Below are 27,678 nucleotides of genomic sequence, written 5' to 3' on the forward strand. Positions count from 1 at the left end.
TCGAGCCCCGCATCAGGCTCCCTGCTTGGCAGGAAGCCTGCTTCTCCCACTCCCCTTGCTTGTGTTCCCTCTCTTGCTGTGTCTCTCCCTGTCAAATAAGTAAAATCTTAAAAAAAAACAATTTCTGAATTTTTTAAATATTAAAGAATAGTGATGCTAATTAGTTGAATATATTAAGTTAGTCCCATAATCTGTCCACATGCCATGTTCATCTTTCAGGTGACAGGATGCGTGTCCAAACAAAGATAAAATAGTGTGGGGTATCAGACATTGATTTGTGATCGCATTAAGTAATTCTGGTAATATGCTATGTAGTAAACCAATCCAAAAACAAAATTGAAATTTAAGAAACCCTTAGGCCAATCTTCTTTCCCTACTTAAAAGTTTCATTTTTAGTCCTTTTATGCCAGTTTGAGGAGTCTAGATAACCTTTCACAAAATTTACTTTGGAAAAAAAAAATGGGCCAAAAGGTGTGGTTCAGATTTCTAAATGGTAATACCTGTCTGAATGTAGATTTTTGTCTTTATAGCTTCTGTTTGGTATTTAAAGATTCCTTAATAGTGTGCTTTTCACTTAGCAATTTTCACTGTGTGTGTGTATTTAGTATAGGGACTATCCCAGGTTGAATGAACTGTAAGCGTCGAAGGGTCGGAAAGATGTCTAGAATCTTTTTTATCACCTATTACCCATATCCTTTACTGGTGTTTTTAAGAAAATCAAGAGGAAGGAGTTTCTGTTACTCCACTTTGCAGCAGCAAAATGGTCAAAAATTAAAAGTTCCTGGGGATCCGGCGCCTGGGTGGCTTCGTTGGTTAAGCGTCTGCCTTTGGCTCAGGTCATGATTTCAGGGTGCTGGGATCCAGCCACGAGTTGGGCTCCCTGCTCATCGGTTGTCTGTTTCTCCCCCTCCTGCTGCTGCACCCTGCCCTCCCATTTGTGCTTTCTCTGTCTCAAAAAAAAGGTTCTGGCGGGGGGGGGAAATAAGTGACCTGGAGAATTGTTATTACTGTCTAATTAGTCTCTGAAAAAGGAAACGCTCTTTAAGGTGACGTTGTAGTTCTGGAAATAAGCTTTTTCACTTGGAGACCTTTCACGGTTGGAGGTCTTTGTTAGATAGAGCACCACCCAGTATGATGCCCAGGACAGTAACGTTGTCTGGGGGAGAGGGAGGGAGAACCAGTGCTCGATGGCCTCCCCATTGTTTATGAAATAGTAATAGATTTCATTTAATTGCTGTACCTTTTTAGAATCTGTTAAGCCTATGAAGGTTTTCAGTTAGCTTCCAGAATAACATGTAAAGTGTGCTCGTTTGACTTTCCTCCTTAATTATCCAGTTATCTGTACATTGGACATTCTAATAACCTTCACCTCAAGTATATTTTCCTTGCTGATGGGGTTGTGTAAAGAAAAGAAAGCATTTTGTTCTCTCATAGTCTTAATTGATGAACTTTATATAAACTAGATGAAAGGGACAGCTTAAAGACAGTGTAATGTGCTAATGAATGAAAATGAAAAATAGAAAAATTTTTAAATTTAGTAAAATCCTGAAATATATAGTAAATGCAAAAAAAAAAAAAAATCTCTCTTGGCCTTAGTCAGTGGAGGAGTAGAGATGATAGGAATGGTTAACGGGGATGGTATGAGAGGAGAAAGACCGTCATTCATGGTGTGGGATAGCTCGAGTCAAGGTTGGGGCCAAGTGGGACTTGTCCTGACGGGGAATGCCAGGTACCATATTAACCTTGCCAGGGTGGACTGGGTAAGTAAAGGCAAACTGTGACGGGAGCCTCGCAGAGTGCTGGAGAGCCCATGGAAGATGCATTGGGCTTTTGACCTGAAGAACTGTGTAGTTTTTAATTTCTGATAACTTCTTTTTTAAAAAAATTCCCTTTTGCATTTCACATGTATAGGTTTAAGAAAATCTACCAAGAAGCGCAGTGAATCCCCACCTGCTGAGCTCCCCAGTTTGAGGCGGAGCACTCGCCAAAAGACCACGGGCTCCTGTGCTAGCGCCAGGTAACACATGGGCGTTGTCCAGTTTATGATCCGGTTCGTTGTCTTCTCCACCTCTGTTAGGATCCTTCTCTCTCCCGGTTTTCAAAAATGATTGAAGTTTTCACTTGAATACTGAGTAGTAAAGAAACTTACCCAATATAAAGGAATTCTTCCCCAGTGTTGATTTACATGTTTTTGCTAAGTATTAATCATGCTATTTTTGACAGCACTCTCACCCTCTATCTTTTCCTCTGTTGCTACATTATTTTCACAGACTTACTGCCAGCAGTTGGACATTTGTTGTTTTCAGAGTTCTAGTTGGCCAGTAAATCTCTAATGAGCATCTTTATGCAGATTTGGGTTATTTTTTTAAAAAGTAGCTAAATTTCCTAGTAGTGTGATTAATGGATCAAAAGGGATGCCTATTTTAGTGGCTGTAATATTGCCTAATTAGTTTCTCAATGTGTTGGCACCACTTGAGTTTAATGGATAAGGGGGAGAGAGATGTACTTCATTTTCATTTTATATTACAACACCTACCCCTCACAGAGGAATGTGGGTGTCTTGTGTCTGCTTTCATGTCTCCAGTTCCTGTTTTGGATCTCCTTTTCAGAAAATCAGCTACCTTTGATATGATACAGTGTGTTATTTCACATTCTTATATTAACTGATTTGAGAACTTAGGTTAAAGTTAAACTTTTTTTTTTTTTCCTTAACAATTTCCTCACCTTTTCATGTGTGGTCAGTTGCTCAAATGCCCTTGTGCAGCTAATTATTCACAGCTGTGTAGGACTTTTACTCTTTTATATGTAGTTTGTTCTTCTAAATGTGCCAAAAACAGTGATGGGGGCAAATGATTTCAGTTTGCCTTTTCCCTACTCTCACTCAGGTGAGCTGAAAGGTTTTAGCCCTTCTGTTGTTTGTCCTCTAAGATAAGTGACAATGACTACTCTTGGTGGTGGGTACAATAGTGACATAAAGAATATGACTAGTTGCAAGTCATAAGAAAAGGACTCGAGCCACTTAAATCTACTTTTCCACCTATTTTCTGGTTCTGTCTGTATTGTTTAAAATGCTATTAAAATATCTGGAGTTAGTGTACCTGTTTGCTTTTTTGGTTTCTTGGCAATAGTTTTACGAGAACCCTGAGAATTTTCTTAGTTCTTCAAAGCTTTTGTCTAAAAATTTTGGGCTAGATTTTGAATCTCTTTACCCAGAGTTTATAATCTGAGATATAAACCAAATTCACTGTGGTTGAAAATTAATTTTAAGTTGGTGTGATGTCAGGTAGTCTAGTGTCCCAGCTCTGTTGCCTGCCTGCCTTCTACTCATGACCACTTCCGTAGCGCATGTGAAATTACTTAGAATTTACATGGTTATTCTCTACACAAGCTATCTAGCCACCTGCCTGGAAAGCTCTTCATCTCAAACTTTTTCTGAATTAGTGGCAGTTCCTCTTTAGATTTACTGCTTTTACAGCCTGCTGTAGCCGTGTCTTCATCTCTGTTTAGCCTAATACTCCTTGAGGACATCAAGCCAAGTGTTGAGCACAGTGTGTGTCACATGGCTCGTGTAAATTGAATGTTAAATAGATGAATTAATTTGAATCCCACTACTTTGTAGCTTGGTAAATTGGGTCTGGAGTGAGCTGTTTCTCTGCAAGAAAAGATTGGCTAAGCAAATCCCTGTTTATGGAGGATTTTTTACTACTTGGAAGAACAAACTCTTCTAGTACTTTCTGGTAATTCAGAGCCTTCATTTACATGTCACTTAATGCCTGCTGCTTCCTGGTTGTTTACTGGCCAGCATCTAATTCCACCGCAGTTTGACTTGGTTCTAAAACATATCCTTAGTAGTATGTTTCTTCATTTCCTAATTTAGAGGGCTGCTATTTAAACAATACCAAGTTATAATAATTTGGGGAAATCTTTTTTTTTTTTTACCTGATTTGCTTACTGATTTCTCTATTAAAATAGAAAAAATCATCATCAATAAAATGTAATTTGCTTTGTGAGAAATGACTGATCATTATTCTTTCCATATTACGCTGTGCCTCAATCCTAAACCAGTGTCTTCCTCAGTATCATCTGTATGTATTTATAAATGTTAAATCTTTAATTCTTTATTTTAAAGGATGGATCTCTTGTTCATTATTAGGGTAGTTCTTTTTTTGGTGGTTTAAGTTATCTGGAACTTAGGTGATAGGAATTTCCCACATCTTCTCCTCTTCTTCTCTCCCCCCTGCCCTTTGTTAGTGTAAAGTCTATATATTGACTGTTTACCCTGGAAGTAGGGATCTAATTTAAGTGAGTTGAATTCTCTAAGCAGGGGTCACTTTTCCATTTAGTTGAAGTGTTTAAAAATCATTTCTGTCTGTAAGGATGACAACAGCTCATAGCACCACAAAAGCATGTATTGTGACTGCAGTGTAACTTGGAAGAATTTTAAATATACAAAGTCTTGGTTGTTACCCATAATGATTTTCTGCAACAATTTCTATGGAAAAAAAGAAGAAACTGGCTTTGTGCTCCATGCATTAGAGCTTTGTGCTGCGTGGACATTGCTCCTGGTCACTGGTAGGGCTGCCTGTGATGGCATCTTTCTGTTGTAGCCGGCGAGGCTCTGGCCTGGGCAAGAGAGGAGCAGCTGAAGCTCGTCGACAGGAGAAAATGGCGGACCCTGAAAGCAGCCAGGAGACAGTGAATTCTTCCGCTGCTCGGACAGACGAAACTCCCCAAGGAGCTGCAGGTAGATTGGCGACCCGTCTTAGCTCTAAAATGCATTTATGAACCTTACTGATTTGTTTAGAGATAAATTACCTTGTAGGCATACCAGGTATAAGGCAAGCGAGGGGACAGAGATACACTCAATGTTATCATCAGATAAACTTGTTCTCCTTTGTTTCACTTTATAGGTTTGGGTTTTTGATGAGTTGGATTTATTTGTTTTTGTTTTTTAATTCTTTTCCAAATCCAAGTTTGTATTCATTACATTCAAAGAGCTTTTAGGAAATAGTCACTTTCTGTGAAGGTTCTTCTGTAGCAATGAGGACATAACAGTAGTTGCCCAGTGATTGAAAATTTAAGTTCATAATAACAAAGTAAGGATATGGCTTAAATTACTTCTTCATACATGTGTAAATTTTAATGGAGAATGTTGTAGCCCCTAAAGAGTAATACGTATTCCTCTTGAAAGGAACTTTAAGAATGCTGTGTATGTTTTTATGGGCTTATTTTTATGCTTCTTGATATCTTAGCACAACAAAGATTAGGCTGCCCCCCCCCCTTTTCAGCTTTAAGTATGTACTGATCACCAAGAGGAAAAGAAGACTAATACTTCAGAGGCTAATTGTGGCCAACAGGTTTTAAAATGTAGCTTGTCGTGAGCATTTCTATCTAACATTAAGAACAGATAGGAAAATGTTGCAGTTCATCATTATGAACATGGGTATGATGAGTCTCTTCTGTCAGAATGATACACATGGGCTTAGGTGTTAGGTGTGTTCTTTAATAACAACGCTCTTTCACGTAACATTCACATGTGTGCTGGTTTTCTTTCATGCCTGTGGTGGAGCCTGTGTCCTAGTTTGCCCTCCACTGTTCGTGTTTTATGCTGCTCTCAGCTTTCGGTCCAGCTTAACATTTTTACCACTGTCCTGCCTGGTTTTGTTTAATAAGTGGCATGGCGAACTTGAACTGTCTCTTCTGGTGGGAGGGGACCTTTTTCATGTACCCCCCCCCTTTTTATTAAAAAGAGTTTTTCCCAAGGGTTAAATATGAGGGAAAGTACAGTCCATTGCACATACAAATTATTGAAGCTCTTGATGACACACAGGCGATGCTTCCCAGTGTTTTAAATGTTTATTTCAAGTCTGCATATGGAAGTGGGGCAGTTCCCACGTGGATGACAGAAATGGAGCTGTGGACTGTGTGAAAGCCGACTCACTACAGTAATTCTCGTAGCTGACGTTTGTAGAGAGTGCACACGTTGCAGACACGGTATTAAGCACTTTACATATATTCTCATTTAATGTGCAGAACAGTGTGCTGAGGTGTGAGTGCTGTTCTCCCCATTTTAGAAATGAGGGAAAACTGAGGCACATAATGGTTAAGGTTGCCCAGGGTCGTGGGACTCTGAAATCCAGGTTTTCAAAAAGAAGGGCACATTTCTAAAGGCTGTGTCCTTCCGCTTCCCCGACAGTCACAAGAGTTAATTTCATATGGCTACCACTGGCGGCCAGAATGAGGGGGTGGTGTGTAAGGTGTTGATCCCTGGTGTATTTACTTAAGAGGATAAAGGCTTCAGGGGATTAGGTTCATAAGACTGCCGGAAATCACAGTGTGATCTCAGTATTTTCCACGTTCAAGGGAAAGATAACCCGGGGACCACAGCACGACTTCATTTCACTTCGGTGCCTTCTAGGTGCTGCAGGACTGATTCTCTGCCAGCTCACTGAAGTAGTGCTGCGGGAAGCAAGCAGATTCCTTACGAACTTTACGTTAAGTTCTTCAATGTGATGTGCTTTAGTTTCTCCATATGTACAACTGGAATTTAAAGAGAAATACAACCCTCTAAGTCAGTGTGGAGTATAAATCGATGGTGTTAATAACTTAGAGCATCTTTGGCAAGCATCTGTTCACAGACAGCTCTTAGACAGTTGGTATAAGACTCTATTGGAAACATTTATTTTAAAATAATGTTTTTATTAATTTAAAGAGATTGATTGAATCTCTTCAGTGTTTTTCTGGGTTCCCCCCACCCCCAGCATTATTTATTTTTGGAGATCCCATCTTCCTGACCTATTCCAGTGAAATCATTGAAATAAACTTATTGCCTTACTGCTTTTTATCCATGTAGTGATTAAAGCATTGCTCTGTCTTCGGCAGATCTGCTCATATCACCCTGACTTTGCCAGTATTGTTGACACTCAGGAAAATTTGTTGATAATGGTGTGCCTGCTCGGTCACCTTGAAATATACTTATATATGGAGCCCAACTTCTCTGGCTCTTCATAGAAGAGATGCTAGCTCTTGGCGTTGAAAGTTAAGTGTTGCCCACATTTTCCCATGAGATGGGGGGTGTAGTTTTGGCTTTATCAGAACTTTGTAACTTTTCATAGTGCTGATAAAGTCTTTCAGATACTAGAGACACTAAAGTGAGAAGTAAGTATTCTTCCTTACACCTGCAAAACAGTCAAATGGCAAGGAAGAATAGCCCATGTTCTGGCACCTGATTTTGCATTGAGAATCTTAATTTCACGAGAAATGAGTAGGGTCAGTTTGTAAAAAGAAAGCAACCCCAGTTTTGTTAAGTTTTTTTAATCTCCCTAACTACTTTAGTTTGGAATCCCTAAAAATTAGATGCTTGCATATCACCTGATACCAGGGCCCATCTAAGGCATAATTACATTACTAACAGTTATTCTTTTGGCCTTGCTCAGAGGTTTTCATTACACTCATAAAAATGTCTTCCTGATGCGTCTTATAGTTAGGGATCTGGTAAACCCTTAAGGTTCCTGTCAAGTAAAATTTAATTCTATCAGCATTCTAATATTTTATTGTCTTTCTGCATAAGAGGCCTTTATCGGTTAAGGTATAAAGACTTGGGGTTCTGTGATAAATTTCTTGTGTTCTGATTTAAATATTTTTCCATAGTTTTAATTGAACTGTGTATTGAATGAAACTATCTTACATGGTGCTGTGAAGATATGCTAAAGAGTAGATGGGGGAGATAAAACAACAAAAAAAGATTGACACTTCATAAAATCTGGCATCACATTTTCTCTGCTTGATAATCTTATGTTTATATTTGTGTTGGGACAGATCTTGTGCATGTAGCCCAAGGAGGTTTGACACCTTGACTAAAGAATTTTGTCATTGACTGCTGTCCGCTGATGACATTTCCTTACCTGGGTGACTTTACAGACAGCCACTCACAAGCCAGGCTAGTTTGGTTTATCTCATTCTGTAATACCTACATGGAACTATAGTAGACAAATGATTAATATTTGCCATCATTGGGCTGGCAAAGAATCTTTTCTTCTTTGGGTTCAGTGACTGATTTCTGTCAAAACAGGCCCTCCACCTCCATGAAAAATCAGAATATTCTTGCCTTTCCTTATGGTGACCCTCTAATACATAAACTAACAAAGCCAGCATTACCTTCCCAAGTGAATTTTTGGGTTTTTTGTTTTTTTGTTTTTTTTTTTTCTTAAAAAAGATGTGGTGCCAGGGGGTGCTTTAAAAAAAACCAACAACTTCATTTAAGACTTTGTATTTGCTCTGCACATAATTAGAACAGCTTAAAAGCAAGTTTAAGAGTCACTTGGAACAAATTCAGCCATAATTGGAACCTTAATAACAGTATTTGTTAACCAGATTTCTGTTTAATGTGAAGAAGCAGCTGTACTAGAATGAAAAATTAGAACTGAAGAATATATTTAAGGGGCCAATAGAGTACAGTATTTGAGTACAGCCTCAGACCACCTGAGCTCAGATCTCTGATCTGTGGGTAGCTGTCTGACCTTGGGCAAGTACACTCAAAGTCACAAGGCCTCAGTTACCTCACGAGTGTGAAAAAGCTTACAGTGCCTCGTAAGGAAACAGACCCAGTCTGTAGATGGTAAGCGTTTCATAAATGCCACGTGTAAGCAGCATCCTCGAGTGTAGTTATTCTTTTTTCTTCCCCAGAAGTGTGGATTTTGTTAAACTGATACACTTTAATACTAGCATTTCTGGCTAACCTGTAAGTATAAGCCAGGGGCTAACCTTGCCTCTGAAGGGCCAGATAGTTGATGTTTTAGGCTTCATGAAGGCTCTGTTGGAACTAACTACCCAGCTCTGGGGTTGTAGCAGGAAAGCAGCCACAGTGTGTAAAACAATGAGTTTGGCTGTGTTTTAATAAAATGTTATTTACAAAATGATGTGCTGGATTGAATTTGGCCTGTGGGCCACAGTTTGCTGACTCCTGTTCTTAAGCTATACATTTTTGTATGAATTTTTAAAAATCCCAGTGAAATCATAGAAGATACTTAATGAGGTGTGAAGAAAACTATTAAGAAAATAATACAGTTGGTGGCTTGTTTATTAGCATCTCTTCAGGAAAGCTCTGTAAATTCACATTTTATCCATGTGCTTTTAACAATAAAAAACGTTCTGGGCTGATCTTTTGTCGTTATCTGGAGAGTGTAAGGGTTTAGGGTATTATGGATAATATGGTCATACACAGGTTAATTGTATAGAAAAAATGCTTAAAGACTCAAGAGACACTGAGAGGAGGAACAGTAAAACTGCTGGTTTTAAAGGAATATAGTTTTGTCTGGTCAGATTCATAATAGAATCAGCCTCTCTTTGCTTAGACTGAATTATTGCTCAGGTTAGCTTTTTGGACAGTAGAATCCTTCTAAATCTGAACTCTTTTTTTCTGCACTTGTTTTGACATCCTAGTTATCCGCTATTTTGTACTTCAGTGCTTTGCTGTTGGTTGTAACGTGTATCTTCAGTATTTTGCCCTGGAAATAAGAAGGGTATTATCTGCGTGCTCTTAGAGAAAACGTCTAAGTGATTGTGTCAAGACTGCAGCCCAGGAGTAAGGCCGACTGAAGAAGGCACACGTTGGCATGGAGCTTTTCCCCCAGATGTCAGCTTTGCTTTCTGTCCTGTTTGTGGCTGACTGCCCGTCTAGTAAACCTCATGGCGGTTTTGGCAGTGTGATCTTCATGGACTTTTGGTAGATGACTTCAGGACAAGATTTAATTTAGGAACAGTTTCAGAGGCATGAGGAATCTGTCAAAGCCATGTATGGAAGAAATGTAAAGGTTGTTATTTTTAAGCTTGTTGAACACTGAGATAGTTGAACCATCCTATTGTTCATAGAAGCTACAGGATGAAATCTAGAACAGCTGAGTGTGCAACGGGCGGACACATTTAATTGCCTTTATTCGCGGTAGTCTGTAAAACTCTGCTCTTTTTTTTTTTTTTTTTTCAAGATAAACCAGACATAATATTGAATGTTCCTCTCCTAACCCTCACCTTCTTTTCTCCCCCCTCCCCTCCCCCTTTGAAGCCTCTAGTTCTGTTGCAGGGGCTGTGGGCATGACCACCTCTGGGGAAAGTGAATCCGATGATTCCGAGATGGGACGATTACAAGGTAAAGACAGTTAAGGAGCTTACAAGAAACCAGAAACCATTATCAGAGGCTGCCTGTGACTTCTGTTCTTTGTTGAAATTAATTCGGATAAGCTCATTTAAACATACTCTAGCAATGCCTGTACTCATAAAAACTTCTTCTTTGTGATGATTTGGATTTGGAAGATGAACTGTCTGGCTCTCTATTTTTACTGTTTAGACAAAATGTTATGCATGTATTCTTTGTTTTTAAAATGTTCTCTATTATGGTTGCTTGTATAGCTGGACATGAATTAAGGAAGATCTTAATATGATGTTCTCTGGTACCTGCAAACGTAATGCATCCCAGCGGGATGCTTTTGCTGTGTTCTTGGTCACCTATTTTAAAATGAATGTAAAGTGTATACCTAAACACCAGGTATTTTAATGTTGTGCTTTTAAAAAAGCAGCCTTATATTATGTATATGCTCTTTACAAATGGGTGAGTATGTATTTTTGTTGTCTTCAGACAGTTGGTTTACATGATAGATCCGCAGTGTGAGGCTTACGAGAAACATTATTTATAAAGCACTTTCAGATTGCTTTTAAGTTCCTAAAGTAATTTACAGCAGTCTCTTTTCCACTAGAAGTCTCGTGAACACATTTTTTTTCACCTATTGGACCTGATAAAAATAATTTTTCCATATGTTTTTTAGAAGATCTCATGACCAATATCAGAGAGAAAGCAACACAAGGGTGCTTAACCTATAATTTCTTCAAAGTAAATACTTACTCTGGGTTATTCTTGGATCATTTCATACAGTCCCCTCTGGCACTGATATTTAGTATCACCATAGAACCTAAGATGCCTTGAAACTAGCACATGGGTGTTGTAACTTATATTAATTAATATCTTAAGAGTGGTCTTGAAAGTTTAGTTTCTTCTAAAGATAAAAATGGAAAGTAACATTGTCTAAATCGTGAGATGAATCAGTACTTGAAATTTTTATATAAGATCAACTGCATTTACAATTCAACTATTCCTCATGCCTTTCTTTTTTCTTCAGCTTTGTTAGAGGCCAGGGGTCTTCCTCCTCATCTGTTTGGCCCGCTCGGTCCTCGGATGTCACAACTTTTCCATAGAACAATTGGAAGCGGAGCTAGTAAGTGAATACTCTTAAAGCCCCCCCCCCCCGCAAAAACCTTTAATAATTAGGCGAGTGCTGTTTTTACTGTTTTATCTATAGCTGTAAAGAGGCTTTCATATAAGGAGGTTTTCATTAACTTCAACCTGTTTTAAAAAATAGGGCTTGTGCACATTCTTGCCTTTAAACCCAGCAACTCTAGGTTCTTCTCTACTTTTATTTTTGATTACTGGATTGGAGTCATTAGAAAATCATCCAGAGTTTCAGCAAGATTAAATCTTTGTTTAACTCTAGCATAGTAAAGAATCTCAGATGATTACATTGATTATATTGTAGCATCTGATTGCATGATTTGCATAGATTTGAATCTTTGAATTTTTTGTGGCATAATATTCAATCCGTATGTAAGACAGTCAATTGTAGAGTGAGCCGGAGAGAAAAGATTTCTTAGCAGAATTACCAGTCGCTAGACTCATTTAATCAAATTAACATATTATAATTCAGAGATCTTGTCATATATGGTAGACAAAACAGTGACTCAGTAACAAGAATAACTTTTGCATAATTACAAATCCAGTTAAATTCTTCCTGGTATAGAATACTATCTTTAGCTTCCTTAAACAAAATTTACATTTAAGCATTTTTTTAATAACTCCATTGATAATGTTTTCAAAGAATCAGCAGGTATTTTTAGATTTCAGTCTTTATTAATTTCAACATTTCTAAAGTGTTAACTGAAGTCTATTAACTCTTACCTTACTAATATGTGCTCATACAATTTTCCATCAAATATTCCAAGTTGTTGGGTTGGTTTTTTTTAAATGTGTGGACATAAGCTCACATATGTGTATTTATACTTAAGTCCTTCTCAAGTTTCTGGCCTTAGCATTTGACAGAAATTTAAGAAGCAGCTGGTATTTTTGGTTTGGTTTGGTTTGGTTTTGCTTTTGCTGCCGTGACACTCAGCTCTCAGATAACATACCCTTTTGCAAAGTTCTCATGAACCCTTGAAGGAGGATTCTTATTTAGTGTCATTTATTAGGTACTGGGATTGTCCTGAGTCATGAACAGGGTAGTACAGAGTTGTTTCCCACATGGAGCTTCCACTCTAGAGGGTGACCCTGGCGATAAAGCAGACAGTTTTATAATAGAAAAAATTTCAGGTAGTGTTAATGCTATGGAGGAAAACAAAACAAAGTAAGGATGTAGGTTGGCTGGTGAGGGGATATACTTAGCCTGATTAGAGAAACCTTCTCTGAGGCAGGGTGAATTCGTGGATACCTAAATGAAGTGAGGAAACCAGCCCTGCACAGGTCTGAGGGAAGATGAAGTGCACCCCCAGAGGTGGGACTTAGCTTGGCATGTTGAGAAAAAGCAGGAGGGCCTGTGGAAAGAGTGAAGTGGTAGAAGATGAAATCTGAGAGGGATAGATACTCACTAGGTCATGTAGGGCTTGGCAGGCCGGTGGCAAATATGGGATTTAACCTAATAACTGTACTCGGGAACCATTGAAGGATTTAGAAAGGGCAATGACATGATATGTGTTATAAAAAAGATAAATATATGCAAATTTGAGAATATAGTAGTAGAATAACCTCCATGAACCCATCAACAATTACCAGTCCCCAGCAACTATTGTTTCAGTTAATGTTCTCATTCTCCCCATCCCCACGATTAATTTTAAGGCAGTCCTACACATCATTTCATTTGCATGTCATTTAATTTGTAACTATAAGGACAAAAAAATTTTAGTATTGTGGTTATGTTAAGAGGAATCCTTACTTTTACTAGGTGCCTGTTTAGAGTGCAAATGTTCTAGGCCTCTCATAAATCCATTTACAATTTTTGTTTATTTGAATCAGGATCAAAATATATATAGCCATCGGTTAATACATTGTTCTTTTTTTTTTTTTTCTTGAGAGAAGTTTGATTTCACTACTTCATTTATTTCTTGGGAGAAGGCTGTTAAGAGTATTAACATTAAATCATCTCAAAATTCGTATTAAGGGTTGACCATTGCACATGAAATTAATGTAATAAGATAGAACCAGAGTAGACAACAGTGTCTGTCGGGTGTCGTCTCCCCCGCCCAGGATCCAGTTCAGCGATGCCTACTGTATGGCCAGTCTTTGGCTTCACCCTTACCCACAGCCTTCCTCCCACATTGTTGGAAACAAATCCCAGACATTATATATAAAATTATCTGCAAACATGTAGCTCGAGATAATGCCCATTAAAACAGACCCCCCCCCCGATTACCATTATCATACCTGAAAAATAAACTCATACTTTCTTTAATAATAGCTGTCCAATGAGTGTCAAGTTTCCTTCTCTCAAGTGTCATAAGTGTACTTCTTTATAAACTGGTGTTTGGACCTAGAGGCTTTTTCAGATTCAGGTTTGATTATTTTCTTGGTGGGGAAAGACTAAGCAAAGGTGGTAGTGTGTGCTGATCCTAGGAGGCACATGAAGTCTGACTGTCTCTTAAGCCATCAAAACTGGGTGCCTGCATGACAGGGATTATAAATGATAGCACTTCACATCTAATGACCAGACTTCATTTATTAGAAGTAAAAGAGATAATGTAGTAGAAATATATTAGTATCTCTCTTCTGTTTTGTTACACAGGAGAATAACTGGTATAGGAAAAACGGATTTCTCCCCATTATTTACGAGTTTGGAAAATAGTTGGTTTTTGCATCCTCCAAAATGCCATTATTGTTCTTTTTAAATATCACTGTCAAGTGGAGACATTTCAGAGATTATTTGATTATTAAATTGTCCTATCATTGGATGATGGCATCTTTCGGGGGTTGGCTTCTGAATCTTTTTGATAATGTCACCAGTAGTTTTTGATAACTTTCTTTCTGATATGTCAGGGTCAAAACCCCCACCCCAGATACCTGAAATTAGGGGTTTTCTCAGAGAACACCCTGGTCTCTTTTATATGAAATAGTATTTATAGAGTTCATAGTCTAGGGTCTAGGTCTACTCATTGCTACTGGGGTGATTTTTTTTTTTTTTAAAGATTTTATTTATTTGAGGGGGGTGAAGAGCATGAGTGTGTGAGCGGGGAGGGGGCAGGGAGAAAGAATTTGAAGCCTACTCCGACCTGAGGCACTGATGCTGGGCTTAAGATCAAAACCTGAGTCAAAACCAAGAGTCCGGAAACATAACCCCATAACTGACTGAGCCGCCCAGGTACCCCTGGGGTGATCATTGTTATTTGACACGTGTAATGAACAAACCTAGGAAATAATTGTATTTTATCTTTTAAAATAAAATCATGAGTTTTTGCTTTTAATGCGAATTCAAATTTAGGGCTGCGAGGTTTTTATCTGCCTTTATCTTGTATCTTCTTTCTCCCAAGCCAAAAGTTCCAGTTCCCAATGATAGTAACATAGTCACTTAATTTGCATTCTCCTACAATACAAAATTCCACCTTAACACCAAAAGTAATATTATTGAGAGTTTTAATTTTTCAACAGTCTTTGTTGTTGGTGTTCTTGGGGGCTCATTTTGTGGTCAAGTTTCTGTATTTTAAAGTCATTTGAAATGATTTCTTCTCTTTATTCAGGCCACCAAGTTGGTTTGGTTCATTTGCTTGATTTGCTTCTAATTTCTCGAGATTGCTTTTAAATTTTAACTTCGATTTTATCCTTATGGGATGTTTACACAGTTTAGAAAGTCTAATCTACAAAATAAGGTATATTTAGGGAAGTCTTACCTTCTTTTGCTATTCCCTTTACCCTGCTTCCTCCTCCCAGACAAATAGCCTTTGTTACTTTCATGGCTTGCCCCTCTGTTATTTACTTAAGAAAACAACAAATTCATATTATCTGCTCCACACATGCTGCCTTTTTGAGATAAGAGTAGTAAACTTTATATGCTTTAGGTTGCCTTTAACAGTATTTTGGTGATCACTTCCTATAGCTGCTGGAGAGAGAGAGAGAGAGGAGATTCCGTATTCCTTTTGCAGAGCAGTCCTAGTGTTCCCCTGCGGGGATGCAGGGTTTATTTAGCGTGCCCCTATTGGACATTCAGGTTATTTCCAGTCTTGGTTGTGTTGCAGTAAAACACAGCTTTCTTATTTTTTCCTGCGTTATCTTTGGTATAAATTGTTGTAAATCAGCTCTTTGGAGCTGTACCATTTTGCATTTCTTCCAGTCATGTATAACAAACAGAATGGTGCCTTTTTTTCCCTCCTTCTTTTTAAAGATTTATTTATTTATTTATTTGACAGACAGGGAGAGGGAGAGGAAGCACAAGCAGGGGGAGAGGGAGAGGGAGAGGGAGAAGCAGGCTTCTCACCAAGCAGGGACCCCGATGTGGGGCTCGATCCCAGGATCCTGGGATCAGGACCCAAGCCCAAGGCAGATGTTTAACTGTCTGAGCCACCCAGGGGCCCTTTTTTACCCATTTTTGTCTTCTAACTTTTTAGTTCTATACCCCTGTAAGATGTCTGTTAGTGGTTACTGTAGAGATTTTAATGCATGTCCTTGGTTTATTATAGCTTACCTTATATTAATACTTTATCACATCCTGATCAGTATAAGAACTGTATAATAGTTTCACTCTTTTTACCTTCTGCCATCCTTTATACTATTGTTTTAATTTGTTTTACGTATACATGTGTTATAAACACAATAGGACCTAATTGTTGTTTTAGATTATCCATATTCCTTTGTCCACATACACATCCTGTTTTCAGTGCTCTTAATTCCTTCCTGCAGTTTCTCTCTTCTAATCAGAGTTGTTTCACTTCTCTTTAGAAGAACTTTTTTTTTTTTCCATGTGGTGAATGAGTGGTGCTAGTAATGATTTTTCTCTGCTTTTGAGAAGTCCTTGATTTGCCTTAATTTTGAGATGCTATTTTCCCCAGCTATAAAATTCTCATTTTAGCACTTTGCATGTCTTCTGTTTAAAAGTCTTACTGGTACCCTTTCAAGGCAATGTCTTTTTTCCTCTGGCTTCTTACAAGATTTGCTTTTTGGGGGCACCTGGCTGGCTCAATGGGCTAAGCATCCGACTCTTAATTTCGACCCGCAGGTCATGATATCAGGGTCATGAGAACGAGGCCTTCATTGGGCTCTGCTTTGTGCTCAGCATGGAGACTCAGTCTCTGTCAAAAAAAAGATTTGCTTTTTCAAAATATTTTTAATTTATATATTAGGCCTAATTAGGCCTTATTTTTCATTTGCTTAGGTTTCACTGACCATTTGAATCTTTGAGTTTGATACCTTTCATCAGCTTTGGAAAATACTTTGCCATTATCTCATGAAATACTACTCTTTTCTCCTTATTTCTTCAGGTATTCTTCTTTTCCTTCCAGGAGTATCAAGATCATACGTCTTCAAACTTTGGGCTTCATCCAGCATATTTCTCTGGCTCTATTTTATTTTTTTCTCTTTGTCTAGTTTGAAAGCTTTCTGTTGGACAGTTTTCAGATTCACTAATTCTTTTTTTCCACTGTCATCTTTAATCTCTTCATAAACCCACCATTTCAGATATTATGTTTTCCAGTTCTGGACAGTTACTTGGTTTTGTTTTGTAGATTCCAGTTTTCTGTTGAATTTCTTTACATACTTACCTATTTTGTCCATCTTAGGTTATATTCACTGTTTATTAATCATTGTTATAAAATAGTCTTATAATTCTAATGGTGGTGGTCTGCTTCTATTCCCCCCTCCCTTCTCCCCCCCCCTCTTATTTTTTTTTTTTTTAAAGATTTATTTATTTTAGAGACAGAGCATGCAAGCGGGCCAGGGGCAGAGGGAGAGGGAAGGAAATCCTCAAGCAGACTCCACGCTGAGTGTGTAGCCATGCGGGCCTTGATCTCACAACCCTGAGATTATGACCTGAGCCGAAACCAAGAGACAGATACTTAACTGACTGAGCCACCCAGGCGCCCCTCTCTCTTGATTATTAGTCACATTTTCCTGTTTCTTCATATATCTAGTAGTTGTTTCTGTGCTGGACATTTTGTATAAAAGAACTGAAGAGACTCAATAATGTTATGTACCGTAACATTGTTTCTCCCTTTTCTGTATTGACATATAAAGGGTTAGAAGCTGATCATTCTGTGTTAGTCGGGGCTTTAGCTTGTTTTGACCAGAATTGCTGTTTTTGTGTGACTCCTTTCACCTGTGGCTCATCCCTGTTTGTATGTTGTGATCCTCCTAGGGTTTTGATTGAGAACCTTGCAAGTCTTTGTCTACTTGGACTTCATTCATTATGCAGTTCCCAAAATGTCACAGATGTCCTGGGGGTAGAACCGACTAGCTGTGTGTGTTTGAGGCAGGCCTCCTCCCTCTGTAGGGCCTTTGTCTTCTGAGCACCATGAGACTTCATAAGCTTTTGTTCTGTCTTACCAAAACTTCTGATTCAGCTCCAGCCCTCTTCACAGCTCCAGAACTGGGCGGATGTCCGTTGGGACCAATTCAGTCAGAAACATCATCTTCCTGTGACTCCTTCTGAAGTGCTATGGGTTCTCTCTCCCGTTCGTATCAGCAGTTGGCAAACTCCTGCCCAAGGGCCAAATTCAGCCTCCTGCTCAGTTTTATAGAGCCTGTGAACTAAGCATGATTTTTATATTTTTAAATGGCTGAAAAAAATTTAAAAATAGTATTTTGTGAGATGTGAAAATTAAATGAAATTCAAATTGTGTTCATAAATAAAGTTTTATTGGTACACAGCCATGCTTATCTGTTATGTAGTGTCTGTTCTGCTTTTGTGCTAGGGTTGAATAGTTGCAACAGAGACCCTATGGCTTGCAAAGCCCAAAATAGTTACTGTCTGGTTCTTTATAGCAAATGTTTGCCTTCCAACCCTTGATCTGTGATAGTGCTTCTCAAAGTGTGGTCTGTGGCTTGCTTGGGGTTCCTGAGACCCTAACATTGAATCCATTGGTCAAAACTCTAAATGATTGGTAAAGTTTTTCCTTTTCTACATTGTTGTTTGAATTTTGTTGATGTTGCAAAAGCTGTGGTGGGTAAAAACTGTTGTTACGTTATTGAAAGAATCAAAGCAGTGGTTCCAAACAGCACTAGCAGTCATTGTATTCTTAAATGCCAAATGCTCCTACTAAAAATAATTCCACTGTGGCTCAGTCGTTAAGCATCTGCCTTCGGCTCAGGTCATGATCCCAGGGTGCTGGGATCGAGCCCTGCGTCAGGCTCCCTGCTCGGCAGGAAGCCTGCTTCCTCTCTCACTCCCCCTGCTTGTGTTCCCTCTTTCACTGGGTCTCTCTCTGTCAAATAAATAAATAAAATCTTAAAAAAAAAAATTCCATTTTTATGTAAGGATGCCCTTGTTAAACAAAGTTATTAATTTTACTGTCTTTACCAGTAAGTGTATGTCTTCTTAATAGTTTTTGTGAAAAAGCTAGGCCCATGTTTTCCGCATTCTTCATCTCAAATAATGTTGCCACAAATTGAGAATAGATGCAGAGGTGGTCATACTGCTGTTTTTCTTTAATAAAGCCTGACATTTAAACGATTTGCAACAAAAAAGTTACAACGGTGCTCATCACGTGAATTTTTTTGTTTTAGAAAATATGGTGGTTTTCACAAAACTTTGTTTATATTAATATGTAATGAATTAATCAACGAGTATTTAGTTTTTCTCTCTTAATCCCAGATGCATTTATAAATATAAGTTAGATATAAGTCACATAGACAAAGGTGCTTTGGGGCTCCTTAGTAATTTTTAAGAGTATAAGTGACTCTAAAACCAAAATTGACTGATCAGAGCATAAATTATGGCTTTTGCTTGTTATTGTCATTTTCAGTTTGGTTTAAGGTTCAGTGGTATCTTTTGATCATGCTAACATGATCTCTGTCCTTTAATTGCCAGCTTCCATGTTTATAAAACATCCCGTGGATGTGTTAGTTTTTCCTATTTTGGGTGGTTGTGCTAGTTGAATACATGAACTGTTTCATCATTTAAGAGCAAATCTAGAAGCAACCGAGGATTCTTCTGTTTTCAAGAGTTTACTTTCCCTTCATTTGTTTTGCCTTTCACATTTCAACGCAAAAATGATAGGCCTCCTCTAAGTGGAACTCCTGTTTAGCTTGAAAATTATAAAGACGGCAGCCATCTGAACACTTGACTTTTTGCAATATATTTTTGAGTTTACTCTTAGTTACGGTAAAGGTAGGTAGGCAGTAATAGTTATATGCAATTCATTAGCCAGTCTTACATAGCAGAGAAAAAATAGATCTTGTAATGCAAGGATCACCGTGTGTCCCTTTTGAAAGGCTATGCCTTCCAGGAAGATCACTGTAACTTAATTGAAATAGAAACACCTTGGTTTTCATATGAATTCCACATTCATTGACAGTTTCTAAATATTTGGCATTTCTAAGCTGTTTCACTAATGACATGGAAGTGGACAAATCCCATACGCAGACAGGAATCTGAGAAGGTGTAGGAAGAGGAAGGGCTTAAAAGTGGCATTGGCTGTGGTTCGGTAAGTGTGAATTGAGTTAATCATGGTTTCTCGTAGGAAGGTGTTCATGGAAATTTGGAGCTCCTTTGTGGAGTTTATTCTTGAGTACGTCACCCAGCTCACTGGCCACAGTCTTTCCCTGTGGGAGTTGAGTCTTAGCGTTTTTCAGCTCTTTGGGCATTGGATTTGAGCCTTAAAAGTGGAAGTCATCTGCACAGGGAATGAGAGGAGGTGAAAAGGCCAGTCTTTTGCGGTTTTTAGAAAATACTTCATTCTCTTCTGTTAGGTACATTGCTCTGTGTGCCTTTATTTTCTTGCCCTCCCACTGTTACCAGGATTCCATTTATTCTGAGCAGGACTTCAGGAGGATGTGGATTTTCACTGAAGACTGGGCATCACTGTTTAACAGGTTGTTATTCCTGCGGAAAGCTTTTGCTCAGTCTGTATGTAAAAGTAGTTCTGTCAGAGGTAAAAATTCATATTAGTCTTACGGATATTTTTTTCTTTTTGCTAGTAAGAGCCAATCAGTTGTATCATTTTAAAAAATTAAAAGACAAAAATCTATAAATACTGTGAGGTCACTGTAAGGTAGGATAAATTCAACCGATTTAATTGTGTCTTCAATTATCAGCAGCCTGTCTTAACCCTGATACAGACCTAGCCTTTCGCTGGGATGGAAAGATGAGCAACCAGCTACCAGGTAGAGTCTCACAGCTTAGACCTACTACTAATTTCCTTAAATGTTTAAAAGTAATGATTTTTTTCCCTCCCTCTGAAGGCTCCAAGGCCCAGCAGCTTCTGCAAGGACTACAAGCAAGTGATGAAAGCCAGCAACTCCAGGCAGTTATTGAAATGTGTCAGTTATTGGTTATGGGAAATGAGGAGACGCTGGGAGGGTTTCCTGTCAAGAGTGTCGTTCCAGCTTTGGTAAGAGAGTTTGCCCCTCATTTTACCTCCGTTCTATGAATGCTGCCAAAGGATGATTATTATTTACACGGTTTGAACTAAAAGATAGTAGAGTGTGGCTTCGTGCTTTTACTTCATGCTTCTAGATCTTGTCAGTGATTGCTAATGATGCATTCGTAAATTTTCTAAACGACTTCTAAAACTACTATTTCTTGATACTTAAAATGACTGGTTCTAAACTTTAAGTTGTTTGCCCCATCAGGTGATACCTAAACTTCGATGCTTTCTCTTTTAAACTGGTGGTACATGGCCAGTAATAAGCAGCTCACTTGTGGGTTGTCTTTGTGGGCCACAAAGGTTTTGTGTTTGGTAATTGGGTGCAACAGCAGCACCTTCGAGTGAGAATAGCACGTGGATCCGTCCAGCTTAGGTTTTATGTTCAGTAAAAATAAAAAGAAACAAAACCTTTTAGTGAGTTTTCAACACAGTCGGGACTTGATGTTTAGAACTTACATCTTAATTGCTTAAGCTTTTTAATGGGAAAACAACGGGAACAGAAATTGCCACTACCAAATGTAGGCCCCTGAGCACAGTGAGTCTTAAATAACACTTGGTAGTTGTCTTAGTTCAAGATGAAAGAGATCGGCTATAATTGAAAATTAAAGTTAAGTCTGAGTGAAACACTAACAAAAGACTAACATAAACATCATGAATATACTCAGAGCGTATGAGTATATTGGAAATTAAAACCGAGTATCATGTTAAGTCTTTGTTTACATAGCAAATAAAGTTGACAAATACGGTTGATTTATCAGATTGTCTCAGTTGATCTATCAAATTGTGGAGACGGTTGAATGAAGGTCATTGAAACACAAGGTGACATAGTCTTTATTTTGTCTGTTCTTGTTGGATAGCTCAGCTCTGGCAAGGGATGAGAAGGATGGACCACTTTCTTCACTTTCTGCCATGCAGACCTGGATAGTGAGAACTGGCATTTAACTATTACCAGTTCCACTCTAATGAGGGCTGGCATGTTGATTTCTGAATGTTTAATGAAAGTAGTATTTGTTTTTGTGTTTTTATATTTTGCCTGTATCAATATTCATGCTCCCCCTCCCCATTTCCCCAGGAGCTGGTTTTGTTTCCTGAATTAAACTGTTTTGTTGATGTTATTGTTTATTAAAAAATAATAACAAAGGGGGGTGCCTGGGTGGCTCAGTCGTTAAGCGTCTGCCTTCAGCTCAGGTCATGATCCCAGGGCCCTGGGATTGAGCCCCACATCGGGCTCCCTGCTCAGCGGGAAGCCTGCTTCTCCAACTCTCCCACTTCCCTTGCTTGTGTTCCCTCTCTTGCTGTGTCTCTCTCTGCCAAATAAGTAAATAAAATCTTTAAAAAAATAAAAAGAACTAGGTTTATACTATATAAAATGCGGTTTTTATTAGTTGAATAAAGATGCTGTTAAATCTAAGCACAAATGTTGACACATAATCTAATTTACTTAATTTGCTGGATGTTTATTAGATTTAAGTGCTTAATAGACCTTCTGGAAGTCAGCTCCTGCTGTTAATACTGACTGTTGTTAATGAATTGGCCAGATTTATCTTCTATCAAAATTGAATATTGTGAATATATATCCATCCGTCACCATTCACTTGTGTGACCATAGTAATTTTTGTTGAAAAGGAATCAGTTAAAGCAGTTCTTCCCAAACATGGTCTTATAATGTTCATTCCATCTTCAGAATTGGAGAACTTGTTACTTTTCCTGTTAACGTGACAACCCCTTTCAATCTACAGTGGGTGTCAAATGACTGGTTGTAGGTGATTTGAATTCCATTGAACCCCAAAATGGGGAGTGTGTGTGTGTTCTAACAAAAAAAGGTAATCAGGACCTTGAGTATGTAGATATACTTTAACCAGCATAATTCAGAGCTGAGAAGGCACTCCTCTATTTTTTTTTTTTTTTTTTTAAAGATTTTATTCATTTATTTGACAGACACAGCAAGAGAGGGAACACAAGCAGGGGGAGTGGGAGAGGGAGAAGCAGGCTCCCGTCTGAGCAAGGAGCCCGATGCATGGCTCGATCCCAGGACCTGGGATCATGACCTGAGCCGAAGGCAGACACTTAATGACTGAGCCACCCAGGCATCCCAGGAAGGCACTCCTATTAAGTGAATATTGTATTAGAATATCTGATGTTCGTTGTTAAATACATTTATTTGAAGGGTACTTTATAGCTTAAATTCAGTGCATTTAAAATTTGCCATTGAACTAGAAGACAGTGAATGATTGCTTCCCCAAATAGGAAATTTCTTTGGTAGCTTTGACTGCTTCAGGAGGATGGAGTACATATATATCCCTAGCAGTTTTGAATTTCTGCCTTTGAAAAACATGGCTGAAATCTGCTTAAGGTCTTGTCCACAAGAGAAACTAAAATAAATCCAATATTTAGACTCACTCATGCATTTGCACAATAATAATTTGAGTTTTAATTAGTGCATAATTAGTTTCTGATGTGATCAATAATGTGTTTGAAGTTTACAGCTGTGTTAAATGGTGTTTCGCTCAACTTGTAGAGAAGCTTATTCACAGGAGTTGAAGCAGTGGTCTTGAGTCTGTCCGGACAGTTGTTAACAAATGCCAGGGCATTGCTGGTCTGTTTCTTCAGGTATGAAGTATTTATTGATGTCTGTTAAACGGGCATCTGAGAGAGGGCCACAGGCACCAGAACAGTTGTTTGTAAGCAACAGGAAGGCTTTGTTTCTGACCTGGATGTTGAGAGGTGATGATTATCTAGTAAAGTTCCCAAGACAGAGCATCATGCCATCCTTAATATAATCGTTTCTTTTGTATGTGTGCTAGGTTTTAACTTGATACTATTTTTGTAACAATAAGGTCTTGACTAATACTTTCCATTTCAGTTGACACAGAGGAAGAAACCGTTCCTCTAGGACTTCTCTAAGGGTAGAGATAGCTTCTAATAGTTATCTTTTTTTTTTTAACAGATAACATTACTTCAGATGGAGCATAATTTCGATATTGTAAGTATGTGGTGTATTTTTTTTTTTTAACTTAAATTTTGAGTTCCTATTGAGTAAAAGTGCTGCCTTGTTTTCTAGATGAACCATGCTTGTCGAGCCTTAACATACATGATGGAAGCACTTCCTCGATCATCTGCTGTTGTAGTAGATGCAATTCCCGTCTTTTTAGAAAAGGTAATCCTGCTTTTGCTCAGCTTGTTCGAAAGCAGGCCTAGGGGAATCAAGTTGAAGACTCTGGACTTCTGAATTCTAAAGTAGTACATCGAATTGTAAGGCCACCTTAAAAGACTTTTTATTCATTATCTAGTCAAAGTATATTTTTTAGCCAAGATTCCAGAAAAATACTTTGTGTTTAGCAGACCAGTAGTTTAAAGTTGATGCTAATAAAGCATTTATAGAATCATTTCAGTTTTATGATTTTTAATGATGACATTTACCACATGAATATAAAATCTTTCAGAGAAGAACTTAAAGCACTTGATTAAAATAATCTCATTATTTCTAGAAAATATCCCAGTGAAGTTGATAGCTATTTATACCCTCATTTTACAGCTGAGAAGGCTGAGACAAAGTGCCTTGTTCAAGGTCATAAAGTGAGTCAGTGGAGAAAGAAAATTTTTTCATATGGTCTGTGGTAGGTTGTTTTTGGTCTGTTTTAAGGGCCTTTTTCTTTTTAATGTATAATAAAATTGGCCTTATCCGATAACCTTGGAATATGGTGTAAGTGTAAAACTTGAACTTTTAAAATTTGTTATATAAAACAACCCATTTATTATGAATAGAAAGATTGAAAGTTACCTAATTGGATTTAGTTTATTCTTTATATAAAATCTATTTTTCTATCTTAAAACAGAACAAAGTAGTTGGAAGGAAACTATATTGACTGTTACAGCTTAAGCTCCTAAATCACTGCTTTCCTATGGTGGGTTTCATGTTAGAGGCAGTGTATAGATTGATGGAAATGAGAGAAAATACTGTTTATTCATGTAGAAGGTAAGCGCCTGGAAAGGCACTTGAATGATGGCCTTAAGTTACCTATTTCTCTGTCCTCAGCTGCAGGTTATTCAGTGTATCGATGTGGCGGAGCAGGCCCTGACTGCCTTGGAGATGTTGTCCCGAAGACACAGTAAAGCCATTCTACAGGCGGTAAGTGCTGCTGCTGCAGGACTCGGTTTCATTTCAGGTTGGATTTTAGATCCACATTTGTGCTAGCCCCTCACCTGCAGTATCTGTAAGGTACACGTGCTGTTTCCAAAGTGATGGCGCTAGACTGTTTAATACTGTTTGTTTTTTTTTTAATTGCTGTTAGAGGGTATTTCTTCACTTTAACAGTTTTCTATATTTTAGGGTGGTTTGGCAGACTGCTTGCTGTATCTAGAATTCTTCAGCATAAATGCCCAAAGAAATGCACTAGCAATTGCAGCCAATTGCTGCCAGAGTATCACGCCAGATGAATTTCATTTTGTGGCAGATTCCCTCCCATTGCTTACCCAAAGGCTAACCCATCAGGTAAAACATGAACCTATTTTATGTGCCGTAAAACATTTTTACTGTGTTTTTTTAAATGCCAGTTTCATCTAGGGTTTTAAATCTTCCAACTGGATATATAAATTGGAAATATTCGGATTCATGTTTTGGTTTGGTTTTTTTTTCCCCGTGTTTTCCAGTCATGTACCATACTAGGTTATTTTATACAATTTGATGGATTTATCCAATTGACAGCATGTCATATGTTTGATATCTTCATGTATTTTGACGTTAAGGGATGAGTTTGTTATTTCAGCAAACATTGAGTGTTTACTATGTGATTTGATCAGAGTTTCCTTTTGGGGCGATCATCTCTCCTCTAAGGTATTGGGTTCTGCAGGAAAGACTAGGAGGATGTGGGCTAAGATCAGAGGCAAGATGACACTGCAAACTGACTGTCTGAAGTTGGAGAAGATAGGAGCAGTTATTTAGGAGATGGAATTGGCACACCAGGTGATGGAGGACGAGAAGCAGGGCTTACAGAATCTGGCGTGGAGGACAGTGAGTTAAGCTTAAGCCTCATTGTAGAGAAATTGAATTTTCTTTTAATATAAATTAATGTCTTAAAATGTTATTGCTAAAAAAGATTTTTAGAAATCGGACTCTTGAAGATTTTATTTTGAGAGAGAGAGAGAGTGCACAAGCGAGTGGGGGGAGGGATAGAGGCAGAGGGAGAGAGAGAGAATCTCCGGTGGACTCCAAGCTGAGCACGGAGCCCAGTGCGGGGCTCCATCTCATGACCCTGAGATTGTGACCAGAGCTGAAATCAAGAGTTGGGTGCTTAACCACCTGAGCCCCCCAGGCATCCCTAGAAATTGGACTTCAGAAAATTTGGTACAGAGAATACGTTATATAGAGATTTACGTAAGAGAGCTATAAAAAAGATTGAATCACTCTGAAATGTTTTGCTTCTAAGATGATCAAGATACAAGTTGTGCCATTCATTGTTTGCTTATTTAAAAAACAATTTTTTTTAAAGATTTATTTGATAGAGACAAAGTGAGAGAAGGAACACAAGCAGGGGGAGTGGGAGAGGGAGAAGCAGGCTTCCCGCTGAGCAGGGACCCCGATGCGAGGTTGGATCCCAGGACCTTAGGATCATGACCCGAGCTGAAGGCAGACGCTTAACCGACTGAGCCACCCAGGCGCCCCTGTTTGCTTATTTAATTTTAAAAACTTAGTGGGCTGAGGGGTGCCTGGGTGGCTTAGTTGGTTAAGTGTCTGCCTTTTGGCTTGGGTCATGATCTCAGGGTCCTGTGTTGGGCTCCCTGCTCAGTGGAGTCTGCTTCTGCCTCTCCCTCTGCTCTTCCCTCCTCTCATGTGCACGTGCACTCTTTTAAATAAAAAAAACTTGGTAGGCTGAGATAACCTGTGCTTATCGGGGTTAGAAATACATTCTCTATTTAGGTGTGATTTCAGTACCTTATTTTGGAAAAAAACATGAGAATCAGCAAAGTTAAATTGTTGGGCATGTTATTATTTGTAGCACCCTTTCTAGACTTAAGTACTGATAGTGAAGGTATAGGGCTTTTATGATACCAGAATTATTCTCAACTTTGTATAAGCCAGTCTGGTTTTTATATCAGAAACCCATTTATCAATTAGGAAAAAAAGAACACTATGAAAAGACTTACTAAGCCGTTAAATTGTTCTTTCCATTTTTATAAGGATATTTCATATGTTTTCTCAACGAGGCCACTGTAATAGTATTTCTACATTGTTTTCATAGTGAATTTAGCAAATTGACACCTAGTTTCTCACATCAGTAAGCCTCTGGTTCACACACATATATATACTGAACTGTTTCCAACTTTTTAGTGTATGTATGTTTTAAAAATGGGAATGCTCTTTTAGAATGATGTTTATTTTAATTTGTGGTTAAGTATTGAAATTACAGAAGCATAAAAGTTGTTTCTTTTCTGTATATTTACTCTTATTTATTGGGGTCTTAACAGAGGAGAGAAGTTCTCTCAGTATGATTTTGTTTCTTTTTTTTTTTTTTTAAGATTTTATTTATTTATTTGAGAGAGAGAAAGAGAGAGAGCACATGAGAGGGGGGAGGGTCAGAAGGAGAAGCAGACTCCCTGCCGAGCAGGGAGCCCGATGCGGGACTCGATCCAGGGACTCCAGGATCATGACCTGAGCCGAAGGCAGTCGCTTAACCAACTGAGCCACCCAGGCGCCCTCTCAGTATGATTTTGTTTGCTTTGAAATCATGATGGTTACTGATTGTACCTTGCTTAGGCTCACTGGATATTTTCAAGGCTCACATGTAACTGAGCCGGCCTTGAGCAGTTTGGGGTTAGGAAGAAAATTAGGTAGTGATGTAAGACAGTGATATATTTTATATTAATAAACTTTATTCCTTCTATAAAAAATAGGACAAAAAGTCAGTCGAAAGCACTTGCCTTTGTTTTGCACGTCTAGTGGACAACTTCCAACATGAGGAGGTAAACATTTAATCTTTGGTGGTATTTTCATGAAATTGTTAAATTGTTGAATCACGATAT

General features: G+C 38.3%; 1 protein-coding gene across 16 annotated transcripts in view; it reads left to right on the forward strand.

The window, feature by feature from the left end:
• The window catches only part of TRIP12 (thyroid hormone receptor interactor 12), a 140,624-nt gene that overhangs the window by 69,260 nt on the left and 43,686 nt on the right, over window positions 1-27,678 (forward strand). For all 16 annotated transcript variants that reach the window (XM_035006923.1, XM_035006926.1, XM_035006928.1 and 13 more), the window contains 10 exons: window positions 1,912-2,017; window positions 4,608-4,744; window positions 10,061-10,144; window positions 11,169-11,264; window positions 20,474-20,622; window positions 23,606-23,641; window positions 23,720-23,815; window positions 24,695-24,787; window positions 24,989-25,150; window positions 27,550-27,618. In XM_035006923.1, coding sequence (XP_034862814.1) covers window positions 1,912-2,017; window positions 4,608-4,744; window positions 10,061-10,144; window positions 11,169-11,264; window positions 20,474-20,622; window positions 23,606-23,641; window positions 23,720-23,815; window positions 24,695-24,787; window positions 24,989-25,150; window positions 27,550-27,618 — 1,028 coding nt within the window. The remainder of the gene's footprint in view (window positions 1-1,911; window positions 2,018-4,607; window positions 4,745-10,060; window positions 10,145-11,168; window positions 11,265-20,473; window positions 20,623-23,605; window positions 23,642-23,719; window positions 23,816-24,694; window positions 24,788-24,988; window positions 25,151-27,549; window positions 27,619-27,678) is intronic.

This window comes from Mirounga leonina, unplaced genomic scaffold, assembly GCF_011800145.1.
Source record: "Mirounga leonina isolate KUSES-001 unplaced genomic scaffold, KU_Mleo_1.0 Mir_151, whole genome shotgun sequence".
Taxonomy (NCBI): domain Eukaryota; kingdom Metazoa; phylum Chordata; class Mammalia; order Carnivora; family Phocidae; genus Mirounga; species Mirounga leonina.